This window comes from Bufo gargarizans, chromosome 9, assembly GCF_014858855.1.
Source record: "Bufo gargarizans isolate SCDJY-AF-19 chromosome 9, ASM1485885v1, whole genome shotgun sequence".
Classification (NCBI taxonomy): Eukaryota; Metazoa; Chordata; class Amphibia; order Anura; family Bufonidae; genus Bufo; species Bufo gargarizans.
The window spans coordinates 149,909,359-149,931,802 of record NC_058088.1 but is presented as its reverse complement, the minus strand read 5'-3'; the positions used below and the strand labels follow the sequence as shown (position 1 = coordinate 149,931,802).

The window sequence follows — 22,444 nt, the reverse complement described above, 5'->3', positions numbered from 1 at the left end:
GAAGAACTGCTCGCGGTGAAATGGAGAGACAAGCGTGACGTTTACATGCTCTCCTCCATTCACGCAGACACGACAATCCAAATTGAGCGAGCAACCCGTATCATTGAAAAGCCCCTCTCAGTCCACGACTATAACCTTCACATGGGAGGGGTGGACTTCAATGACCAGATGTTGTCTCCGTATTTAGTTTCCCGCAGAACCAGACGCTGGTATAAGAAGGTGTCTGTATTATATGGCTCTGTATAATAGTTTTGTTCTCTACAGTAAGGCTGGGAGAACACGATCCTTCCTCAAATTTCAGGAAGAGATCATCGAGAGCCTCCTGTACCCAGGAGGTTCCGTGGCCCCATCCACCAGTGTAGTTAGCCGTCTACACGAGCGACATTTCCCCAATGTCGTTGCTGGTACCTCAACCCAACCGTCACCCCGAAAAAGATGTCGTGTCTGTAGCAGGAGTGGAATAAGGCGTGACACCCGCTATTTCTGTCCTGACTGTCCTGACCACCCTGCCCTATGCTTAGGGGAGTGTTTCCGGAAGTACCACACACAGGTACACCTAGCATAGGGATCACATCTCACCAGGACAGGCACACAGGGCTATTAGGGCCCATTCACTCACAGCTGCTGCAAACGTCTCCTTTCACCTGGGACAAAGTGCATAACGCACTTCGCCACATCTTTGGGCGATTTGCGCTTTGCACATTGACCCATGGGGAAGGAGAGGTTTGTTCTATAAAAGGTAAAAAAAAAAAAAAACACCAGTAATAAAAAGGTTAATGTTTAGTTCAAAAAGTTAAAGTTTATATGTTCTGTTCCAAAGTTAATAAAATTATTGCGTTGCGGCCTGGTCTTTTTTTTTTATTTATTTTTTTACCTTCCAGGTGGACCAACCGATCGACTAGCTGCAGCACTGAGGTGCATTCTGACAGAAGCATTGCGCTGCTGTCAGATTACACGCAAGTCGGTGTATGCGGCGCTGCAAGACGAGATTTCTACTCTGCAGTAAAAGATACGTTTGCCAAGGCATACGAGCTGAGGAGGAGGCGGCGTTCCTATGCTTTGGCAAACACTTTGTATATAAGAAAAAAAAATAAAAAATTCCCGGCAATGATTTATTCATCCACATCGGTTGATGTGAATGGAGAAATCTGGTTTGCCAGGGCATACGAGCTAAGTGGGTATGGATGTTGGGCGGAGCTCCTATGTCCTGGCAGACGCCTTTCCCCTCCTTTTTTTTTTTTTGGCAGAGATTTTTTCATCCACATTGATCGATGCGAATGAAGAAATCTGTGCCGTTCATTTTTTTCTTTCAGCCCAGAGACTGAACGGAAAAAAAAATCTCATTACCTGTATGCTCAATATAAGGAGAATAGCAGAAACTCCTAATGCTGGCCATACATGTAATGATTGCGGAGACCCTCAAATGCCAGGGCAGTACAAACACCCCACAACTGACCCCATTTTGGAAAGAAGACACCCCAAGGTATTCGCTGAGAGGCATATTGAGTCCATGAAAGATAAAAAAAATTGTCCCAAGTTAGCGGAAAGTGAGACTTTGTGAGAAAAAAATAAATAAAATCAATTTCCGCTAACTTATGCCCAAAAAAAATAATTCTATGAACTCGCCAGGCCCCTCATTGAATACCTTGGGGTGTCTTCTTTCCAAAGTGGGGTCACATGTGGGGTATTTATACTGCCCTGGCTTTTTAGGGGCCCTAAAGCTTGAGAAGAAGTCTGGGATCCAAATGTCTAAAAATGCCCTCCTAAAAGGAATTTGGGCACCTTTGCGCATCTAGACTGCAAAAAAGTGTCACACATGTGGTATCGCCGTACTCAGGAGAAGTTGGGGAATGTGTTTTGGGGTGTCATTTTACATATACCCATGCTGGGTGAGAGAAATATCTTGGTCAAATGCCAACTTTGTATAAAAAAAGGGAAAAGTTGTCTTTTGCCAAGATATTTCTCTCACCCAGCATGGGTATATGTAAAATGACACCCCAAAACACATTCCCCAACTTCTCCTGAGTACGGCGATACCAGATGTGTGACACTTTATTGCAGCCTAGGTGGGCAAAGGGGCACATATTCCAAAGTGCACCTTTCGGATTTCGCAGGCCATTTTTTACACATTTTGATTGCAAAGTACTTCTCACACATTTGGGCCCCTAAATTGCCAGGGCAGTATAACTACGCCACAAGTGACCCCATTTTGGAAAGAAGACACCCCAAGGTATTCCGTGAGGGGCACGGCGAGTTCTTAGATTTTTTTATTTTTTGTCACAAGTTAGCGGAAAATGATGATTTTTTTTTTTTTTCCCTTACAAAGTCTCATATTCCACTAACTTGCGACAAAAAATAAAAAATTCTAGGAACTCGCCATGCCACTCACGGAATACCTTGGGGTGTCTTCTTTCCAAAATGGGGTCACTTGTGGCGTAGTTATACTGCCCTGGCAATTTAGGGGCCCATATGTGTAAGAAGTACTTTGCAATCAAAATGTGTAAAAAATGGCCTGCGAAATCCGAAAGGTGCACTTTGGAATATGTGCCCCTTTGCCCACCTTGCCTGCAAAAAAGTGTCACACATCTGGTATCACCGTACTCAGGAGAAGTTGGGGAATGTGTTTTGGGGTGTCATTTTACATATAACCATGCTGGGTGAGAGAAATATCTTTGTCAAATGCCAACTTTGTATAAAAAAATTGGAAAAGTTGTCTTTTGCCAAGATATTTCTCTCACCCAGCATGGTTATATGTAAAATGACACCCCAAAACACATTCCCCAACTTCTCCTGAGTACGGCGATACCAGATGTGTGACAATTTTTTGCAGCCAAGGTGGGCAAAGGGGCACATATTCCAAAGTGCACCTTTCGGATTTCGCAAGCCATTTTTTACACATTTTGATTGCAAACTACTTCTCACACATATGGGCCCCTAAATTGCCAGGGCAGTATAACTACGCCACAAGTGACCCCATTTTGGAAAGAAGACACCCCAAGGTATTCCGTGAGGGGCATGGCGAGTTCCTAGAATTATTATTTTTTTGTCGCAAGTTAGTGGAATATGAGACTTTGTAAGAAAAAAATAAAAATCATCATTTTCCGCTAACTTGTGACAAAAAATAAAAAGTTCTATGAACTCACTATGCCCATCAGCGAATACCTTAGGGTGTCTACTTCCCGAAATGGGGTCATTTGTGGGGGTTTTCTACTGTCTGGGCATTGTAGAACCTCAGGAAACATGACAGGTGCTCAGAAAGTCAGAGCTGCTTCAAAAAGCGGAAATTCACATTTTTGTACCATAGTTTGTAAACGCTATAACTTTTACCCAAACCACTTTTCTTTTTTTGCCCAAACATTTTTTTTTTTATCAAAGACATGTAGAACAATAAATTTAGCGAAAAATTTATATATGGATGTCGTTTTTTTTGCAAAATTTTACAGCTGAAAGTGAAAAATGTCATTTTTTTGCAAAAAATCGTTAAATTTCGATTAATAACAAAAAAAGTAAAAATGTCAGCAGCAATGAAATACCACCAAATGAAAGCTCTATTAGTGATCAGAAAAGGAGGTAAAATTCATTTGGGTGGTAAGTTGCATGACCGAGCAATAAACGGTGAAAATAGTGTAGTGCAGAAGTGTAAAAAGTGATCTGGTCATTAAGAGGGTTTCAGCTAGCGGGGTTAAAGTGGTTAATTCTACGTGGCATTGATTGAACAAGGTGCTGATAGCATTCTTTAGAAATGTTGGCCCATATTGATAGGATAGCATCTTGTAGTCGATGGAGATTTGAGGGATGCACATCCAGGGCACGAAGCTCCCATTCCACCACATCCCAAAGATGCTCTATTGGGTTGAGATCTGGTGACTGTGGGGGCCATTTTAGTACAGTGAACTCATTGTCATGTTCAAGAAACCAATTTGAAATGATTTGAGCTTTGTGACATGGTGCATTATCCTGCTGGAAGTAGCCATCAGAGGATGGGTACATGGTGGTCATAAAGGGATGGACATGGTCAGTAACAATGCTCAGGTAGCCCGTGGCATTTAAACGATGGCCAATTGGCACTAAAGGGCCTAAAGTGTGCCCAGAAAACATCCCCCACACCATTACACCACCACCACCAGCCTGCACAGTGGTAACAAGGCATGATGGATACATGTTCTCATTCTGTTTACGCCAAATTCGGACTCTACCATTTGAATGTAGTAAGAAAAGGTTCTGATCAGGCGCAAATTCACAGGTTCCAATACGTCTCTATAGGTGAATCTTCTTTATTTTCATAAAAGGTAAAATGGTGTATAAGTTCTATACACCATTTTACCTTTTATGAAAATAAAGAAGATTCACCTATAGAGACGTATTGGAACCTGTGAATTTGTGCCTGATCAGAACCTTTTCTTACTACAAGCATCCTTTGGGGGATTGGTCACCCAATTCCAAAGACACTCCTTCTGTGGCTGCATCCACGGATCCAAAAGGTCTTGATATACCTACAATAGAGTTGTGTCTATTATTGCACAACCTCAAAAGGTGAGCACCTTCATACTTCAAACAATTCAGTTTGTATTTGAACATACTACCCTATTGTGCCCCCCCCCCTCTTTTCTTTTGTCTCTACGTTCCCCTCCTGACCGAGGGTAATTTAGATTCGCCCGTGATTATCAAGTCTACCATTTGAATGTCTCAACAGAAATCGAGACTCATCAGACCAGGCAACATTTTTCCAGTCTTCAACAGTCCAATTTTGGTGAGCTCATGCAAATTGTAGCCTCTTTTTCCTATTTGTAGTGGAGATGAGTGGTACCCAGGTGGGTCTTCTGCTGTTGTAGCCCATCCGCCTCAAGGTTGTGCGTGTTGTGGCTTCACAAATGCTTTGCTGCATACCTCGGTTGTAACGAGTGGTTATTTCAGTCAACGTTGCTCTTCTATCAGCTTGAATCAGTCGGCCCATTCTCCTTTGACCTCTAGCATCAACAAGGCATTTTCGCCCACAGGACTGCCGCATACTGGATGTGTTTCCCTTTTCACACCATTCTTTGTAAACCCTAGAAATGGTTGTGCGTGAAAATCCCAGTAACTGAGCAGATTGTGAAATACTCAGACCGGCCCATCTGGCACCAACAACCATGCCACACTCAAAATTGCTTAAATCACCTTTCTTTCCCATTCTGACATTCAGTTTGGAGTTCAGGAGATTGTCTTGACCAGGACCACAACCCTACATGCATTGAAGAAACTGCCATGTGATTGGTTGACTAGATAATCGCATTAATGAGAAATAGAACAGGTGTTCCTAATAATTCTTTAGGTGAGTGCAGAAATCACTTTTTTTTGCTTAAAAGGGATTCATGACTACAGTGTTAAAAAGTGATTCCTATTCTTTCAGTAGTTTTCCATTTGACAAAACAGAGCCATTTACAATTTTAATGTGTAAATTTTATATTTTCAGTCTGTTTTTTTAACCACTTCACATCTGGGCCATTTGCCCCCTTCCTGACAGAGCCTAATTTTGCAAATCTGACATATCTCACTTTATGTCAGGTAATAACTTTGGAATTCTTTTAGTTATCCAAGCCATTCAGAGACAGTTTTCTCGTGACACATTGTACTTCATGCTAGTCATAAATTTGAGTCAATATATTTCACTTTTATTTATGAAAAAATCCCAAATTTACCAAAAATGTTGAAAAATTTGCAATTTTCAAAGTTTCAATTTCTCTGCTTTTAAAACAGAAAGTGATACCTCATAAAATATTTATTACTTAACATTCCCCATATGTCTACTTTATGTTGGCATCATTTTGGAAATGTCATTTTATTTTTTTAGGACGTTAGAAGGCATAGAAGTTTAGAAGCAATTCTTAAGATTTTTAAGAAAATTGCCAAAACCTACTTTTTAAGGACCAGTTCAGGTCTGAAGTCACTTCGTGGGGCCTACATAGTGGATACCCCCGTAAATGATCCCATTGTAAAAACTACACCCCTCAAGTTACTTAAAACCGATTTTACAAACTTTGTTAACCCTTTAGGCGTTCCACAAGAATTAAAGGAAAATGCAGATCAAATTTTTAAATTTCACTTTTTAGGCAGATTTTCCATTTTAATCCAATCGATGGCTAACAGCCAAAGAAAACTCAATATTTATTACCCAGATTCTGCGGTTTACAGAAACACCCCACATGTGGTCATAAACTGCTGTATGGGCACACGGCAGGGCGCAGAAGAAAAGTAGCGCCACATGTTTTTTAGATGCCCTGTCCCATTTGAAGCCCCCCTGATGCACCCTTACAGTAGAAACTCCCAAGAAGTGACCCCATTTTGGAAACTAGGGGATAAGGTGCCAGTTTTATTGGTACTATTTTTGGGTACATATGATTTTTTGATCATTCATTAAAACACTTTATGGGGCAAGGTGACCCAAAAATTGGTTGTTTTAGCACAGTTTTTAATTATTTTTACAGCGTTCACCTGAGGGGTTCAGGCAAGTGACATTTTTATAGAGCAGATCGTTATGGACGTGTTGATACCTAATATGTATACTTTTTCTTATTTATTTAAAGAGGACCCTTCATCGGTCCAAACATTGTGAACTAAGTATGATGTATGATATATACAGCGGCGCCCAGGGATCTCACTGCACTTACTATTATCCCTAGGCGCCGCTCCGTTCTCCTGCTATGCCCTCCGGTATTTTCGGGGACTTGGTTATAGTAGGAGGAGACTTCCCTTGTTCTCCCGGGCATCTCCTTCTCCTAGGCTGTAGCGCTGGCCAATGGCAGCTCACAACCTGGGAGAAAAAATCCTCCCAGGCTGTAAGCTCTGCGCTGTGATTTGCCAGCGCTACAGCCTGGGAGAAGACGACGCCCAGGAAAACAAGGGCAGTCTCCTCCTACTATAACCAAGTCCCCTAAGTCTCCACCTACTATAACCAAGTGACCGAAGATACTGGAGGGCATAGCGGGAGAACGGAGCGGCGCCCAGGGATAATAATAAGTGCAGTGAGATCCCTGGGCGTTGCTGTATATGTCATGATACTTAATTCACAATGTTTGGACCGATGAAAGGTCCTCTTTAAGTTTTACACAATAATAGCATTTTTGAAACAAAAAATGATGTTTTAGTTTCTCCATGTTCTGAGAGCTATAGTTTTTTTTTAGCTATTTTCTTATGTAGGGGCTCATTTTTTGCGGAATGAGGTGACGGTTTTGTTGGTACCATTTTATGGGACATACTCCTTTTTGATCACTTGGTGTTAGACTTTTTGTGATGTATGGTGACCCAAAAAAAATTTATGCTGTTTATCGGACTCAGTCGATCATGTAATATATTTATAGAGCTGACCGTCGTGGCAATACCAAATATGTCTATTTTATTTATTTATTTAATTTTTTTTTTTTTTATAATTCCTTACTTGGGGATTTTTTTTTTTACATGTGAAACCTTTTTTTTAACACTTTATTTTTAACACTTTATTAAGGTCATACAATACTTCTGGGGGACATTTAACTTCACTTATTTTTTTTTATTTTTTTCACTGTTGATTTCTCCTGTAACTGGGGCTGACATAGTAGCCCCAGTTACAGGAGAAATATACCCCTGAGAGAGGCTGTACAGAGCAATACAGAGCTGTACAGCCTCAGTGCAGGGCTGATCGAGGTCTGTGAAAGACCTCACAGCTCTTGCACTCACCCGGCTCCGGCGATCACATGACCGCCGGGACGGAACAGAAAGCCCATAGCTGTGTATACAGCGCAGAGCTGTGTATACAGTGATCTAGAAGGTAGGGACACCTGGGCACTGTCCCTGCCTTCTCTAAGGGTTGCTCTGCTATCACTGACAGCGGGCAACCCGATCTGCAGCTGCACGATTAGCGTGCAGCTGCAGTTTCTAAATAGACGTTCAGGAATGTCCATTCAGAAATATAGAACCACCTCCCGGACGTTTTTAGTCTATGGGCGGACAGGAGGTGGTTAAGTTCTTCATTGTTTGAATTGTTTATAGTACGGGGCCCATTTTTTATTTAACATTTTCATTTTTTCCTCCCAAAACTTTCTCAACTTCCCATTCATATCGCCATATGAGGGCTTATTTTGGGGGAATAATACTGTTTAGGGGCACCATTCAACTTACCATGTCTGATTGGAAAAAAATAATATATATATTAAAATCTATATATTTTTTTTTTGGGGGGGAAGTTGACATCGATGTGTTTACTGCGTAGGAAAGCGCAAGGGAAGGTATGTGTCACCCAGATTCCTGGCCTCGGTGAGGTAAGAGCCGGTAATTTGAATTGTCAGCGGCAGTTAGTGCTGACTGACACTATTTGTTATTTAGTATGGCTGTAGAGCCGATCTGGGCCGGCTCTTACTGGGAGCAGCCAAAGTGCAGGGTAGTTGGCTGCTCCCCACGTTCCAGGCCGGGTTTTGGTTTGGGATATAAAAAAACAGCCAGCAGTCTCAGCTGTGTGGATTATCCTCCACTTCACAGTGAAGCTGTGGAGACGCTGTGGTTTTGGGATCCGCATTAGGTGTGTAAAGGGCTGAGAGACGCATTGCTGGAAAACAGGCCCCCTAAAGCCTGCAGTGGATGGCTGATGAAAAACTGCTAACCAGGTGAACGTTTGTGTTCTGTGGACTTTCCATGGTGTGAACATACACCAATACTGCGAACTGTTATTTTGTTTTGCCTTTTGTGTGAATAAACACTGAACTGTTTAAGTTAAAGACTTTGTGATTGCCTCTATACTGCGTCCGCTAAGCTGTCTACCAGAGCAAATCCCCACATTATATATTTACTAGCTGATGACCCGGAGTTGCTCAAGTATTTATTTATTGCAATTTTATATTAAATAACCGCCCCTTTAACAGAGACCTTCATAGTGGCCGCCCCTTTAACAGTGACCTCCACAGTGCCCATCCTTTTAATAGTGGCCCCTGCCCCCTATGCATGTAGCAGTGTACTTGTGCCGTCATATGACTGAATATTTCAGGACCTGTGAACTGCTAAAACCTGTGATCAGTTGTTATGGCAACCTGTAGTAGGACCGGCGAGCTTCTATTGGCTGATAAGGGACATGTGACCGTGTGTATGGCAGTTAGGATTTAAGTGAAAGCCTGGCAGGCTTGTATTGGCTAATGCGGGTAATTTTGGGGGAATATCTCGGGAACGGTACGACCTAGAGAGCTGAGACCCTTGCAAGATTTCTTTCCAGTTAGCAAGGGATGTGTATACCAAGTTTCGTTGAAATGGATGGTTATATATACGATATATTACTACTTAAAAAATTAATTGAATCAATTTTCTTTGCATCACCATTTTCTGATACTCATCATAACTTTTTTTATATTTTAGTCTACAGAACTATATTGGGGCTTGTTTTTTAAAGGAATAAAATTCAGATTTTATTGGTAGTGATGGACGAACATCGGGCGGGACAATTCGCGAACGCGATCAAATGTTCGCGAACTGAAAGTTTGCGGCGGGCTCCATTTACTTTAATGGCAGGCGAAACTGAAAAACCTCCAGCTCATATTTGCAGCCACCAAATACTTAGTAGAAGTGCACAAATAGTCCCAGAACATGGACAGTGACATACTAGAGGGGGATCAATGACAAAAATTCCAACAAAAAATATGTGTCTTAATCAGGGGACATTTTTATGCATCTTAAAGGGAGATTCTCTTAAATGTGCCCTGTTGCGCTACATAAATGCACTATATAAAAAGTATATTATTGGTATATACCACCCCTGCTTCAATTACTTTTTGGGGGGGCAACTGGTATATCTCACCAGTAGAAATTATTTGTTCCAATAACGCTTGTCCCTCTATATACCTGCGGTATCGCATCAGAACCGCACACAACTGCCGCACAATAAATGCACTATAATATACCGTACATTCTATGTTAGAAAGTATATTATAACATTGTACAAGGAAGGCAATCCAATAGAATATAATAAAGATAAAATGTAACCTTTAATAATGTTACTATTAAGGGCTCATTCAGACGGCCGTATGCTATCCGCAAAAATGCAGATTATTTTTTTTTGTGGATTAGTGCTGACCCATTCACTTCTATGGGGCCCTTTTCTAATCCACGGTTCCGCAAAACAAATGAAACATGTCCTATACTTGTCCGTGAAAATCAGGACATGGCCCTATTAAAGTCTATGGGTCCGCAAAAATACTGAATGCTATCCATTTTTTTGCGGACATGATGTACTGTCCGCAAAAAAATGGATCCGCATTTTTGCGGATAGCATACGGCCGTCTGAATGAGGCCTATGAGTCTATTCACACGTCCGTAAGTGTTCTGCGGATCCACAAATAACAAATCCGCAAAACGCAGACACTGGCAATGTGCATTCCGCAATTTGCGGACCGCACATCGCCGGCACTATAATAGAAAATGCCTAATCTTGTCCGCAATTGCGAACAAGAATAGGACATGTTCTATTTTTTTGCTGAAACGGAAGCACGGATGCGAAAGTGTGGATCCGCAAATGCGGATTAGAACAGCACATTCCGGCCCCATTGAAAATGAATGGGTCTGCAAAATTGCCAAACGGATGAGGACCCATTTTGCGGACGTGTGAATGGACCCTAAAAGATATCCCTCAAAATGAAAATGAAATGATTAAAGTGAAGCTAAAAGCATAGATGTGGTCGGCAATAACAAGTGCTCGGCGGCACCAAATCAGAAACCATATGTCCTACCACAATTCGGGGGGTTCCAGTGCACATAGATGAATCCCGGAGGGAAAGCAAAAAACATCAATCCCTGGGCTTGATGATGATGTGGTATTGAAGGACAGGGTGGGCAAAGAACTGTCCCTGATATTGCCCTACAGGGGGTGCTATTCTGGCCCTGATAGCCTAACCACAGAGCACCTGCTCTGATAAGAGCGAACCTGTCCAGAACCTTATCCTATATAAAAATGGCCCTAGTAAGCCCCTAGCCCCTGACTTCTAGGTGATCACTACATAGATCTATGTGTTTTTGACTCATTATAACACATTACATCTGTGTATCACACTTATCAATAGTACACCTATACCAGTCCTTAAAAGGACTTTTGCAGGCCTATTAGCTAGCGTTTGGTGTCCCTAACAGTCTGTCCTTGCTCCACACAGAAACCTCTCCCTACACTGGCAAAAGACTGAATGTAAAATGGCGGCCAGATCAGGTTTATTTATAAGGTAAGGGGTATGCCCATGTGGTGAAACGTCACAATTGGCTGTCCTGTACCACCTGATGGATGTGTCATGAGTCAAAGTTCTACACAATGTAAAAGAATATGGCGGGCGCGAATATCGCCATATGTTTGTATGTTCGGCGAATCGCGAACACGCAAAGTTCGCCGCAAAACGACCGCTGGGCAAACCGCAAGGCCATCTCTATTTATTGGTACCATTTTTGTGTTACGTACGACTTTATGATCATAGTCTATTCTGTTGTTTTTTTTTTTGTGGACTTTGTGGAACCATTCATTTCAATAGGCCAAAAAAAAATATATATTTTTTTATATAGAACATGTCCTATTATTGTCCATATTAAGGACAAGGATAGGACTGTTCTATTAGGGGCCAGCTGTTCCTTTCCACAAAATACAGAATGCGTATTGACGTAATCTGTATTTTTTGTGAATTCGTGTTTTGTGGACCGCAACAGCGAGGTCTGTTTTATTTCTTTTTTTTCCATAAAGCCAATCAGCGCCGAATAAATTTGTTACAAATATTTTAATAGTTCAGACATTTCCGGATACAATATATTTTTTGATATATTTGTATGTGTAAAATTGGGAAAGAGGGCAATATAGTAACCGATCAGAGCCCCACAATTTAAATGCAGGGGCCCCGATCGGAAGGCAGCAATGCTGCATTCATTGGTACGTCACAGTGGTTGAAGGGGTTAGATACTCGCAGTTACTGTTAATGCTGCTGCTGACATCGCTATCCCTGATTTACATCGATTAGTGACAAATTAATTCATTATGAATCAAATTTCTTGTATAACTTCAGAGAATCGACTAAATTATATTTTATCAAAACTTCACTCATCTTCATCACCTCCTTCTCCTGCTAAGACTCCTCCTTTTCTCAAAACATCTATAATGGAATGTTTGGCCATGAGAAGAAAAAAAAACTTCACCAGCAATTAGCTTGTCTACAAGTTGAACTGCCACCTGGCCATGTTGCTGGCGTTTGCACTCGCGTATTGTAAAAAGTGTCTTGTACTCTCACGTGGTGGAAAACACGGCCCACTCCTTGTGATTCTGTGTGGCAAGCTGCACTACATGGTGGACACCTGAAGCAGTTGTTACAGACAAGGACAGTTCATGTCCTTCATATCACACTCAATGTTTTTTTCTGCAGTGGAAAGGCAGCACCCCAGCAAGTCCCTTTGACACCCCAATCCCCCTCAAGATTGTATTAGCCTGGCACCCACAGCAAGCACTTAATCGCCTTCTCCATGGACACGGTTCCATCCCCAGCAGCAGGGAACAGTGTTGCTCACACTACCCCTCTTTCCTATCATGTGTGTCAAGTCAAGCGATGCCACGCCGAGTTGGATCTTATTGACCTGGGCGGAAGTAGCCATTCCAGTGAGCAGTTGCTAAAGTACATCAAGCAGCAAACATCCCACTCGCTGTCACCCCATCGACTAACTGGCAAGGGTCAGCGACAATAGGCACAACATCCTGGCTGCCCTGAACCTAGGGGAAATAGCACATGCTTCATGCATGGCCTTTTTAGAAAATGCAATGGTTTGCGCAAAGTACTGACAATGACCAGGAGACTATTCCTCTTTTTATCCAGTCTTATGTGGTGAGGAACGCATGCCTGGACTTGCAGCATCAGAATGGTCTGCAGCTACATGGCTTAATCTGCAATGTTCCAACTTGCCGAAATTCAACATTGGACATGCTTGAGCGCCTCTATGAGCAGCTCATGCACCAGACTGCCTCAGCAGGGATTGTGTGTGTTTTTAGGTCAGGCAGTGGCAGCTCATGCCGTTCATACTGTTGTCCCTCATCCCCCTCATATGTACTTTTGAACAGACGCATGTAATAGGTGGCAACGAAGGAGGATGAAGAACATCTAACGCATCTCGCTTTCTGCCCTGTAGCTGTTGGGGACCCACTATGAGAAGCTCCCCTGGAGAGGAGGAGGAGTTGTTCTTCCAAGAGGATGTTGACACCGGACATGACACCCAATCGTCTCAGTGGGGGAGGGGGTGGAAGGAACTGTCTCCTCAGGCATGCTGGCCAGAATGGCAACCTGTATGCTCGCTTATGCGGTGACAAGAGGATCAGTGACATCAAGCAGTCTGGTGATTACTAGATACCCATGCTTTTAAACCCTCACTATCCAGGCAAAATGGGGGAATGTTTTCTTCCCTCTTAAAGGGCAGACAAGTTAAGTTATAACCAGGAAACACTGTGTACTCAGTTTGCCACAGCTTACAACGAGCAGATGCCTACCACCACTGTGTCTGAAACACAGCGGGGTAACAGTGACCTCCACAGTACCCAGTCCCCTTAATAGTGATTTCCACAATAACCCAACCCTTAACAGTGACCTCTACAGTGCCCCATTCTTTTAACATTGACCTCCATAGCAGACAGTCCCCTTAACCTTGACCTCCACAGCGCTCCACTCCCTTAATGGTGTTCTCCACAGCGCCCTGCCCCTTTAGAGGTGACCTATAGCAGTGAAGAAAAATGGCTGGGTTGTTGGGGAAACCTAGTGTAAAACTGTGTCGAGACTAAACGACCTGCGAGCTTCTATTGGCTGATAAGGGTCATGTGAACGTGTGTATGGCAGTTAGAAATGTGAGTGATGCTGCGAGCTCCTATTGGCTAATATATTTATTGGGAATCTCAGGAACAGTATGTCCTAGAGAGCTGAGACCTGGTCTAAAACCTTCCTGGACACCTGATGTAACTATGTGCCAAATTTAGTGCAGATCGGTCCAGTCATAAATAAATAATTAATAATAAATAAAATAAATAATATTAATAATTATAATACACAGTGCCCCCTTTACACTGACCTACACAGTGGCCCGCCTCTTAACAGTGACCTCTTCAGTGACCTGCCCCCTTAAGTCACCTCACAATGCCCTGCCCCCTTAAAGTAACATCTACAGGACCCCATTGTTTAACTGACCTGCACAGCAGCCTGCCCCCTTATCAGTGACCTCTACAGCACCTCGCCACCTTAACATTGATGTCCACAGTGGCCCGCAGCCTTTACAGTGACCCTTCACAGCAATCTAATCCTTAACAGTGACCTTGACAGAGCCCTGCCCCCTTAAAAGTGGACCCCCCACAGCAGCCCTCCCCCTTAACATTCACCTGTAAAGTGCCCCTCCCTTTTAACAGTGACCCCCCCCCCCCACTGCACCACGCCCCCTTAATATAAGAGCTCCACAGCATCCTGCCCCCTTAAAATGTGACATCCATAGGAACTCCCCCCTTAACAGTGACCTCTAACAGTGAAGAAAAATGGTTGAGTTGTTATGGAAACCTGGTGTAACTATGTCCAGACTGAAGGACCTGCGAGTATCTATTGGCTGATAAGGGTCATGTGAACGTGTGTATGGCAGTTAAAATGAGTGAAGCTGCGAGCTCCTATTGGCTAAAACAGTATTTGGGATTATTTTAGGAACGGTACGTCCTAGAGAGCTGAGACCCGATCTAAAACCTTCCCGGGCAGCTGATGTACCCATGTGCCAAATATGGTGCAGATCGGTGCAGTTGTTCGGCCGTGCATAAAGAACAGGCATACAACAGAAATATTTAAAAAAAATTCTAACGCAACACTTTCGGTTTTGCTCCCATTTTGCATGAGCTGGACTCAAAGATCTGAAACATTTTCTACATACATAAAAGACCCATTACTCTCAAATATTGTTCACAATTCTGTGTTAGTGAGCACTTCTCCTTTGCCGAAATAATCCATCCCACCTCACAGGTGTGGCATATCAAGGTGCTGATTAGACAGCACAAATATTTCACAGGTATGCCTTAGACTGCCCACAATAAAAGGCCATTTTGAAATGTGCTATTTGATCAAACTGCACAATGCCACAGATGTCGCAATGTTTGAGGGAGCGTGCAATTGGCATGCTGACTGCAGGAATGTTGCCCATACAATGAATGTTAATTTGTCTACCATAAGCCGTCTCCAAAGGCGTTTCAGAGAATTTGGCAGTACATCCAACCGGCCTCACAACCACTGACCACGTGTAACCACACTAGCCCAGGAACTCAACATCCAGCATGTTCACCTCCATGATCGTCCGAGACCAGCCACACGGACATCTGCAGCAACAATCGGTTTGCATAACCAAAGAATTTCTGCACAAACTGTCAGAAACTGTCTCAGGGAAGTTCATCCGCATGCTCGTCATCCTCATCGTGGTCTGGACCTGACTGCAGTTCGTCATCGAAACCGACTTGAGTGGGCAAATGCTCACATTCGATGGTGTCTGTTACATTGGAGAGGCGTTCTGTTCACGGATGAGTCCCGGTTTTCACTGTTCAGGGCAGATGGCAGACAGCGTGTGTGGCGTCATGTGGGTGAGCGGTTTGCTGACGTCAACGTTGTGGATCGAGTGGCCCATGGTGGCAGTGGGTTTATGGTATTGGCAGGTGTATGTTATGGACAATGAACACAGGTGCATTTTATGATGGCATTTTGAATGCACAGAGATACCGTGCCGAGATCCTGAGGCCCATTGTTGTTCCATTAATCCACGACCATCACCTCATGTTGCAGCATGATAATGCACGGCCCCATATTGCAAGGATCTGTACACAATTCCTCGAAGCTGAAAACATCCCACTTCTTGCATGGCCAGCATACTCACCAGACATGTCACCCATTGAGCATGTTTGGGATGCTCTGAATCGGCATATACGACAGCGTGTGCCAGTTCCTGCCAATATTCTGCAACTTCACACAGCTATTGAAGAGGAGTGGACCAACATTCCACAGGCCACAATCAACAACCTGATCAAATCTATGCGACGGAGATGTGTTGCACTGCGTGAGGCAAACGGTGGCCACACCAGATACTGACTGGTTTTCTGATGTCCCCCCCCCCCCCTCTCTTCCCCCTCAGTAAGGCAAAACTGTACACATTTCAGAGTGGTCTTTTATTGTGGGCAGTCTAAGGCACACCTGTGCAATATTCATGCTGTCTAATCTGCACCTTGATATGCCACACCTGTAGGGTGGGATGGATTATCTCGGCAAAGGAGAAGTGCTCACCAACACAGATTTAGACAGATTTGTGAACAATATTTGAGAGGAATGGGTCTTTTGTGTATGTAGAAAATCATACAAACACACACACCATTCCTTGATCCCTTAACAGAGACCTCCACAGTACCCCGCTCCATTAATAGCGACCTCACAGTACCCTTCTGTCTTAAGATTGACCTTCACAACAGCCGTCCCTTTATTAGTGACCTCCACAGTACCACATCTTCTTAACAGTGATTTCCACAATAACCCAGCCCCTTAACAGTGACCTCCACAGCAGCTGTCTCTTTAACAGTAACTGCTACAGTACCCCGCTCCCTTAACAGTGACATCTACAGCACTAATATAAGATAGATAGAGATTATATATATCTAATATATAAAGCTGAGTGTATGTATGTCCGCTAAAGAAATCCACACCGTCGCATTTACAATCACAACATTTTGCACAGCCGCCTCCTGTGACTCGGGGAACGTCATTCATGAACGTCATTCATGTTTTGAATGGAAATTTTCATCCCGCGCTTTCCAATTATTTGGACAAAAATACGCTTAGTAACCTAACTGCCAAACTACAGGAGCCATTGTCTGTTGTGGCAGTTAACCTGGATATTCATCAGGTTTCATATAGCAACCAATCACAGCTCAGCTTCTATTTTGCTACAGGTTATTAATATGAGCTCTGATTGGTTGCCATAGGCAAACGAAGGGCATTCTAAGTATGTGACCGCTTGTGTGAGAGTTAATATGATTTCTATTGCAACGCTTAGCCAACGTTGTTGTAGAGGCTGATGTAACTCACATGCCTTTAAGTGTATACTAATTCTGTGGGGTTTTATATACTGTCAATTAAAGACAATGATGCCCCATAAGAAAAGGAATTTGATTGGACGATTGTTCTTAGATGCTAAGAGAAAAGTCGTATAAAGGGGGTAGGTTATTATGGAAATTGTTTAACGAGACGGGGTAATATGCAGGTCACTAATAGAGGGGTGGCCGCTGTGGAGGTCTCTGTTAAGGGGGCAGGGAACGGTGGAGGTCACAGTTAAGGGGGTGGGGTGCTGTAGAGGTCACTGTTAAAGGGGCAAGCCATTGTGGAGGTCACTGTCAAGGAGGTTGGATACTGTGGAACTAACTCTTAAAGGGACGGGATGCTGTAAGGGTCCCATTTTAAGGAGGCGGGGCACTGTGGGGTAGGTCAGGGTTAAGGGATGAGGGGGGAGGCTGCAGAGTTCACCGTTAAAGGGGTGGGGGGCTTTGAAGCTCACTCTTATGGGGGATACTGTCTATCTTTTAACGACACACAGAAACATTTAATGAAATAGATTAAATATACCCGAGCAAAGCCGGGTCCTTCTACTAATTATATATATTATGTCTATCTATGATAAGAGATATACTAGCAGGATGACATGGCTTTGCACAGGTATATTTCCACTATTTTATTTGTTTGTGTTGTTAAAAGATACAGTATCCCCCATAACCGTGACCTTTACAGCACCCCACCCCTTAACAGTGACCTCCACAGCATCCCATCTCTTTACACTGACCCCCACAGTGCCCCGCCCCCTTAAGGTGTGACCTCCACAGCGCCGCCCCTTTAACAGTCACCTTCACAGTACCCCACCCCCTTAAGTTACCTCAACAGTACCCAGCTGTCTTAAAGGGTTTCTACCATCAGAATTTGTGTTATGTAGCTGACTGACATTAGTGATGTGCTTATGTCAGCACTACCTAACAGTGTGTCTTTTACATTTGTTCCTGCAGCCGTTCTGCTAAGACTGCAGACAACTGGCACACCACATCCAACACCTGTCACCTGGCTTACCAATAAAACACCAAACCAAGGGTCGGTCACCGCTTTATTTCAAATCTCTCTTTTTTTTTCCTTTCTTTTAAATTTATAAACACCAACCATTGTTCCGTACGGCCACAGGCCGCTCCCCGGAGTGTGAGAAGCGATATGCCCCACTGAACCCCCAGTGGGCAAGTCCGCCTTCTCCTCCGTTATCCCTAACATTAATTTTCGACCTCCAGCTGTGACTTATGCATAAAGTAAAACAGGGAACCTGAAGCGAACAGTTCACGAACAACAATAAAACGGGAGGAAGGGTGGGAGGGAAAAGCTCCCTGATGAGTGGTCCAGGATCAAAGAGACCAAGCCAGGGGGGACCCTCCTTTTTATTAACTCTGAGGGGAGGGGAAATACCTACCAACTGAGCTCTAAGGAAAGGGGGGGGGGCAGCTAACTACACTAGAACTCTCAGCTACTGACACCCCTATGTCCACTATAATAAGGTAGCTGCAGGCGACAGGGGATTTAACTCCCAAGCGCCCAGGTCAGCGTCTGCAGTCCAAAACGCCTACACGACCTGTTGTGGCTTTAAGTAAATACACACTTTTACAATATGCTAATGAGCCTCTAGGTGCTATGTGGGCGTAGATTCAGCACCTACAGGCTCGGTCCTCTCACCCTTTATCCCGCCCAGGTCCTCCGTTCTGCCCGCACTGCTCCTCTTGATTGATGCCCAAGTTCCATGCATCGTTGAGGAAATCCCGCGCCTGCAACGTTCATCTCTGTATTCGGCGCAGGCGCAGTGAGTGAAGGCCGCGCGCCTGGTGCCGGCTTCCTCATTGTAGATAGTGAGTTGTTGGATCACACTCTGGGTGGGGAATTATTTGTGTGGTGTCAGGAGACGGTTCCCAGGCAATATAGAGAAAAACTCCTGAAAAACGTTTTTCGGCATATAGCCTTCCTCAAAAGGCTGGAATAGTTATACAAAACAAAGCAAACTCCTACTTAAAGACACGAGCCACATTTCCCAACATGGCGCCAAAATACAGGGCAGCAGCCTACATCCCACAAGAGCACCCCCAAACATCGGACTTTAGTCCATATTACTATACCAGCACAAGCGGCTCATCCAGGTAAGGATACCTACATCTCCATAAACATGTCTATCTCCCTGTTTACTTTGAAGCCACCAATATCTGCATGCTCAAGTTTTAAATGTCCTCACAACTGCCTGTACCTCGTGCTCAACCTTGTTCTCTGTACATACTCTATGCTCCATGTCTGCATGAACACCTATTACTGCATGTAATATCCTGCTGTTTCCAATAAGATAGCCTTATGTGTTTACCATGATAGTCTGCTCCTACCAAGATATAAGAATGCCTCTTCCCTTAACAAACGTTATCTATGTACTTCGGCAAATGAATACCATTCGGATATATCATGGATATCCTCTAAAGCATACGGACAATCTGTGTAGGTGGCCGTCACGCCTAGCACATGACCGCCCGGGGTTCTTCACCTGAATAGGATGATCACCCGCCAATTCAAGTCTTATTCTAAGATTCACATCACTATGTATACTGATAATATTGCACTGTCACTAATTTATTGCTTTGTTTTGTATAACTATTCCAGTGTTCTGAGGAAGGCTATATGCCGAAAAACGTTTTGTGAACTGGAAAACAGCCTATGCAATAAAGTACTGCACTTAAAGTATACAAGTGGTTTTCAGGAGGCTTCCTCACTGTGACGTAGTCGCGGCCTTCACTCACTGCGCCTGCGCCGAATACAGAGGTGAACGGCGCAGGTGCGGGATTTCCTCAATGGTGCATGGAACTTGGGCATCAGTCAAGAGGAGCGGGGCGGGCAGAACGGAGGACCTGGGCAGGATAAAGGGTGAGTGGACCGAGCCTGTAGGTGCTGAATCTACGCCCACATAGCACCTAGAGTCTCATTAGCATATTATAAAAGTGCTTATTTTATCAGAACGGCTGCAGGGACAGATGTAAAAAACACACTGTTATGTAGTGCTGACATTAGCATATGAATACTATAAGTAGGTGGGCTATATAATGATTTGTATTTTCAGGAGTGTGCATTCCGCTATGGACGTCATTTTTGCTGGGCTGATCATTTTGGGTACCGATGTCGTTATTTCAGGCGGGTAACGCTGCGTTCCACTGTGGAGGGCATTTTCGGATATTTTCCTGCTTGTTTAGGTGTTGCTTTGAATACTGGGCTCCCATATCATTTCTGGCTTTTGTATAAATATCTGTAACATCCGCAATCTCTAATGATTTGTATCTTTCTATATATAAGTGTTCTTTACATGTGTGCCCAAGATTGCCCGATCGTTCCTCCCTTGCATGCTGAGATGGGTGATCAGGTTCAGGTTTAGTACTGTGGAACTTGTGTCACCATGAATATGGGGGCTCGTTTGGTATTCTCTAAAGCTGTTCAAAATAAGATTTTAGCAAAACGGTTGCAACAATTAAAGAAAGTGACCCAGCATTCCGCTAAGGGGCTCTGTCACAACTGTATGGTGCCTTTAATTAGGACACCATAAAACTGCTGACAGACTCCCTTTCACAGCAATTTCTTACCTGATTGGTTCTTGCTTTATCTGGACCCAACGCCAACAGTGAGAAAACAAGTGGAACATTGTCCAATGCCTGTCAAAAGAGGGACAATCTGTAGTCAATAAACAGTTGTTTGAAAGTAATTTAACCCGTAGGACACCAGCACCATTACTTGAGTTTTAGCGCCATACAGGTACGGCAGGCTGATTGGGTGAGTGCAGGAGCTGCACCCGCCTGATCAGGGGCACGAGCCCAGCCGTCACTCATAGCTCAATGCAGTACAACACAGCATGTACAGTATGTATTATTTATTTTATTTATGCATGTATGCACTTAAGACATTTTTCTACTGGCTAACACAGTACAACTTTTCTAACTAAATGGAGGATACCAGAATGTATCGTACATAGCAATACAAAGATCTTCTGAAGAAACTGGCACAACCGGACAGCATGCTACATTTTCTTTTAACTAGATGCAAGAATGAACATTTATTCCCCAAGGGACTTTGCCTATTGAATGCTATGCTTCACACTCCTTATGCAAGTTTTGAATGGTCATCTGAAGTGTGTCTGCAGTGTCCACATGCCTCCTAAAATACAGAAGCTGGGTTATCCAGTGAGGCTTATCATCTCAGGCATGGGAACCCTCACTCAGAATCGATAGAGGTTGTCCTCAAACCATTGGTGAGGAGAATAGCCACCTTTCTTTCGGAGACCTCTGACTTAGGCTACATGCACATGACTGTATGCGTTTTGCGGTCCGCAAAAAAAGGCCTCCTGCACACGGCCATTGGCCGGCTGTTCTGTGCATTGTGGACCACATTTTACGGTCCCCAATGCACGGGCACCATCTGTGCAGCTGCCGCAACAGATCCAGACCCATTCAACTTGAATGGGTCCGTGATCCGTCTGCAGTGATCCGTCTGCACTGCAAAAAATAGAACAAGTTCTATTTTTTTGCGGTGCAGAGGCACAGAGAGGAACCCCACAGAAGCACATCATGGGTATCACCATGTGCGAAAACACCCATACTATTAAGATATAAAAATATTTTTCCCATATGGCAAAAAAGAAAAAAGGCAAAATGGCCAATTTGCTGTTTTTTGGTCGCTTAATTTCATTTCCCACAAGAAATTAAAGAGTGATCAAAAAGTCTTACGCACCCCAGAATGTTATCAATGAAAAGTACAGATCGCCCCGTAAAAAATGAATCAATAAATCATTAAAAATGTCACATGATCTACCACCTCAGGTGAACGCCGTCAAAAATAAAAACTGTGCAAAAATATCACCTTACATCAGAAAAAGTGTATACTGTATACCCCAAACTAGTACCAAGCAAATTGTCATCTCTTCCCACAAAAAATGAGCTCCTGCACAAGACCTAAAAATTTTTAAAAATGGCTTTAAGAAATTGGAGATGCAAAAAATTTTTTTTATATATATATATATATATATATATATACTTTTATTGTGTAAAACTGAAATACGGAACATTAAAAAAATTGGACATATTAGGCATCACCGCTTCTGTACCAACCTGCTCTATAAAAATATCACATGATCTACCCCCTAAGGTGAATTCCATAAAAAATATAAAAACTGTGCCAGAACAATCAATTTGCCCCATAAAGTGTATAGCCTCATGCACACGGCCGTGTTCTGCGGCCGAGAGCGGTCCGTGGTAACATGGCCTGGATTCCTGTTGAGAGCAGGAGCGCACAGCGTCATTGGTTGCTATGACGCCGTGCGCTTCATGCCGCCGCTGCACTACAGTAATACACTA

At 43.5% G+C, this 22,444-nt stretch overlaps 1 protein-coding gene across 1 annotated transcript in view; it reads right to left on the bottom strand.

Moving 5' to 3' along the window:
- The window catches only part of ARL13A (ADP ribosylation factor like GTPase 13A), a 187,551-nt gene extending 166,812 nt beyond the window's left edge, over window positions 1-20,739 (bottom strand). The window contains exon 1 of the mRNA XM_044268697.1: window positions 20,681-20,739. Coding sequence (XP_044124632.1) covers window positions 20,681-20,739 — 59 coding nt within the window. The remainder of the gene's footprint in view (window positions 1-20,680) is intronic.
- Between the last annotated feature and the right edge of the window lie 1,705 nt (window positions 20,740-22,444).